General features: G+C 31.4%; 1 protein-coding gene across 1 annotated transcript; it reads left to right on the forward strand.

Moving 5' to 3' along the window:
* The first annotated feature begins 545 nt into the window (after positions 1 to 545).
* Positions 546 to 3,246, forward strand: LOC112034391 (uncharacterized). The gene is made up of 2 exons (XM_024067211.2): positions 546 to 979; positions 2,650 to 3,246. The coding sequence occupies exons 1-2, from the start codon at positions 743 to 745 to the stop codon at positions 2,812 to 2,814; spliced, it is 402 nt and encodes a 133-aa protein (XP_023922979.2). The 5' UTR covers positions 546 to 742; the 3' UTR covers positions 2,815 to 3,246.
* Positions 3,247 to 3,481: the final 235 nt, after the last annotated feature.

Below are 3,481 nucleotides of genomic sequence, written 5' to 3' on the forward strand. Positions count from 1 at the left end.
GATAAACATTTTGCCATTATAAATGTTTATCTTCATATAAATGTTTTTAATGGGTAATGATTATGACATATTGACTATCACATATTTATTATATACACATTGCCATGTGAGTTGAAATCTTATTTTGAAAATACTATTTCAATTAAAAATATGTGAAATGAAAATAAGATTTTACTATTTCTCAATTTCAATTGAAATCATGTTTTTTCATCGAGTGTGTAATGAATAGTGTCTATCAAGGCTTAGCCTATTTTAACTTCTCAAGCACCCACTCAATGCCACATAACTAACAAACAAAGAGACATGCAATATATACGCGTGAATCACCAATGAAAGCATATAATGACAACGTCATCTCTTGCATGACTATTCACTACAAAACAATATATGTATATATAATGCTAAGTGGTGTTGAAACTGCCTTGGTCCTTCCATTGCCTTCTAAAGAAACAAAAATCACATCAAACATTAGAATTAAGACAACCCCATCTCTGTCAAAACAAAGACCTCGACAAAATCGATTCAAGGGGAAAAAAAAAGACAGTCACACAGATGGTTAGATAGATAGATAGATAAATCCCAGGGAGAAAACACAACCACTAATAACAAGACTACTAAAAATAACACCAACACCAATACCAACAAAAACAAAGATGGTAATTCAACTTCAAAGTTTGTGGACAAGAGCAAGAGCAACAAAAAGGAAAAGCAGCAAGAGATAACAGAAGGGAATACTAGTGATATGGGTGTGGCTACTGATATAAGGAAGAACTTTGGAGCCATAAAGGAGAGGGTATTGGAGAAACTAGCTGCAGCTTCTGTCCCAGTTGATGCTTTGGACAACGCGAGACACTTCTTGGAGGGTGTGGTTAGAGATGTAACTGTGGCAGCTCAAGGTCTCACCAAGGATGCTTTGCATCGTATTAAGACACATCTTGTTGATATCATGCCTTCCCTCTCTCCAGCCATCACCAGAAAGGTCTTCCTCTCTCTCTTTCTCATACAATTATGATGTGTAGTTATGATTTTTTGATTGGGCCAAAATGTGGTGTTAGTTCCTAAACTTTAGCTCATGAGCAATTTTATTTAGTCCTTGAAATTAAAATTAGTTCAAAGACTTGAAGTGATCGATTTTAGTCCCTACCAAACTTAAATTGATGTATTTTAGTCCATGTGAAGTGATTATATGCTACTTTTTAGTTTGACCATGTTATTTAAGGGACTAAAAGCTATTAATTTAAACTTAGGGGACTAAACTCCCTCGTGAACTAACTATAACAGTGTATTTAAGGAATTTTTTTTAGTTTAATAAATATAAGCTTATCCTATTTCAAGTAGACTGTACATAATTTAATTATTTATCTGGTTTTGCATAGATGTTCAGCAAATAACCGTGAATTTCTAAATTCATCAATAGGATTTTGCAAGTAAGATGAGATAATATAAATGAATGAACAGAAAAGACTCAAATCCTAGAGGTGAGGTGACTAATTAATTTAAATCTATATATTAAAAAATGCATTACAATAATTTTTTTTCCTTGACTCTTTATAAAGCAACATTTCATAAGTGGCTGACAATGACTTGGATAAAGGGCGTAAAAGTTGTTTTAAAAGTTTGCATCCACCCTCTTCCTTTTCTCTCTCTCCATTTTGGGCAGAGTATGCATCTAACTCACCAATTTGATCCAATTTAATTCAATTTGCCGCCTTGGATTGGTTTTTATGAGTTGATACTTTCTTTTTGTCATGTGTTGGGTCGAGTTTGGATTGATAGTTTTATATACTCATCTGATCCAATCTAACACAACATATATTTATAAAATTATTATATTACACTTATTTCTATGCATTGATTTTAATGTATTTGAAAATTTGGAATATAATTTTAGCACATTATGCAAACTGTAATAATTTATTAATAGAAAATAAGTGCTTTAAATAGTGAATGCAAATCTTTTTTTTTTACTAGTGATGCAATGTTTAATCTAAAATCTCCAACCCACTGTGGTTGGCTTCTATGCTTGTGACGAGTTGGGATGAGTTTGAGTATTTCTCAACCCAATGAGGTCGGACACAGTTGGAAATTCTGCAATCTGATTTTGATCCAACTTGACCCATGCATGCTCCCAATTTTGGGGAGATTATGTTTTGTGGCCTTTGGTGGAAAATTATTCTCTATTTTCTTTTCTCAATAAAAAAGAAAAAAAAAAAAAAGAAAAGAAAAGAAAAAGAAAAGAAAGAAGAAGAAGAAGAAGAAGAAAAGAAAAACACCTATCTTCCCCCATTTTTCATCATTCCCCTTTTCATCCTAGTGTACTTTTCCTTTTAATCCTATTCCTTACAGGAAGAATATATTTATTTTAATATTTCAATAAAATTATTGTGTTTGGTAATATTATTTTACCTGGTGATCATCTTTTCTATGATTCTATTCAATATGAAGTATGAAACTTAGTCAAGTGATTGCTTCAAAAGGTTTTTAATTTGAATCGAGTACATTTTTGTTCATTGCATAACCTATCCATAAAATTTCTAATTTTTATTGCAGTTCCAAGTAAAAATTAATTTTAGTTTATTGATGTTTATTTAATTTTAAATTTTTAATGTAAATATTGTCATGTTTAATTGTTTATATGACAAAGAACAGATGGTAGATGATGCAGAGAAGGAAGCTAATGGAGATCAGACAGAGTCTGCAAGTGAAGAGGATGGAGCTCATGATCAACCACCACAAAATGGCAAGGCCCCATATATGTCCCCAGCTTCCTCTCTGTTTGCTTCTCTGGTTAATAAACCATTTTCAAGGCTCTGATGAGAATTTGAATAGCCCCACCCCAACTTTTTTTTTTCCTATCTTTTCTTAATTAGTTCAAATATGAGGTATATATAACATATACAGTCAAATAATGGAACAAGAAAAAAGGAGAATTGTTCAAGTTGATAAAGGTCCAAAGGATGAGACTGAGGTGCCAGATGAGGAGCAGCTTTTCTTCAAACCTTCTTGGTTGTAACAAGAATAATGGAAAATGTTTGTTTTCATAAATTTGTTTTTTCTCTCTCTTTCTTTGATTTTCTATGTGTTAATAAAAGTCTTAAATGATGTTGAACTTGACTTTCCTCCCAAGGGAAAATTCTTAGATGTCACACAAATTTTCTTGTAAATTGTCACATTTGGTTTTGGAGATGAGATGATATAAACAACGAGATACATGTGGTGAGGAGAAACACATAGTACTTAGATTGATTCTGTGTTTCTTTTTCAATTTTTTTGCAATTTGATATGGAATTTTGATATTTGACGAATGATTACATTACCCCATATGTTTCTTCTGGGGTTGAAATTTTATTATTAAGTTTGATTAGCAAAGTTTAGTAATGTGGTAATAAATCTGTTTCATTGGTATATTTGATAATAGCACATATTAAATTTATTAATATATATGTTTTTAACTATCTAAAATAAAAAGTGCAAGATAATG

This window comes from Quercus suber, unplaced genomic scaffold (genome assembly GCF_002906115.3).
Source record: "Quercus suber isolate HL8 unplaced genomic scaffold, Cork oak 2.0 scaffold_474, whole genome shotgun sequence".
Lineage (NCBI taxonomy): Eukaryota > Viridiplantae > Streptophyta > Magnoliopsida > Fagales > Fagaceae > Quercus > Quercus suber.

Bases quoted from the DNA above. Each gene is read 5' to 3' on its own strand.
- LOC112034391 (XM_024067211.2), top strand. From the start codon at position 743: ATGGGTGTGGCTACTGATATAAGGAAGAACTTTGGAGCCATAAAGGAG. The intron at 980-2,649 runs GTCTTCCTCTCT...GACAAAGAACAG, and splicing joins CTCCAGCCATCACCAGAAAG to ATGGTAGATGATGCAGAGAA.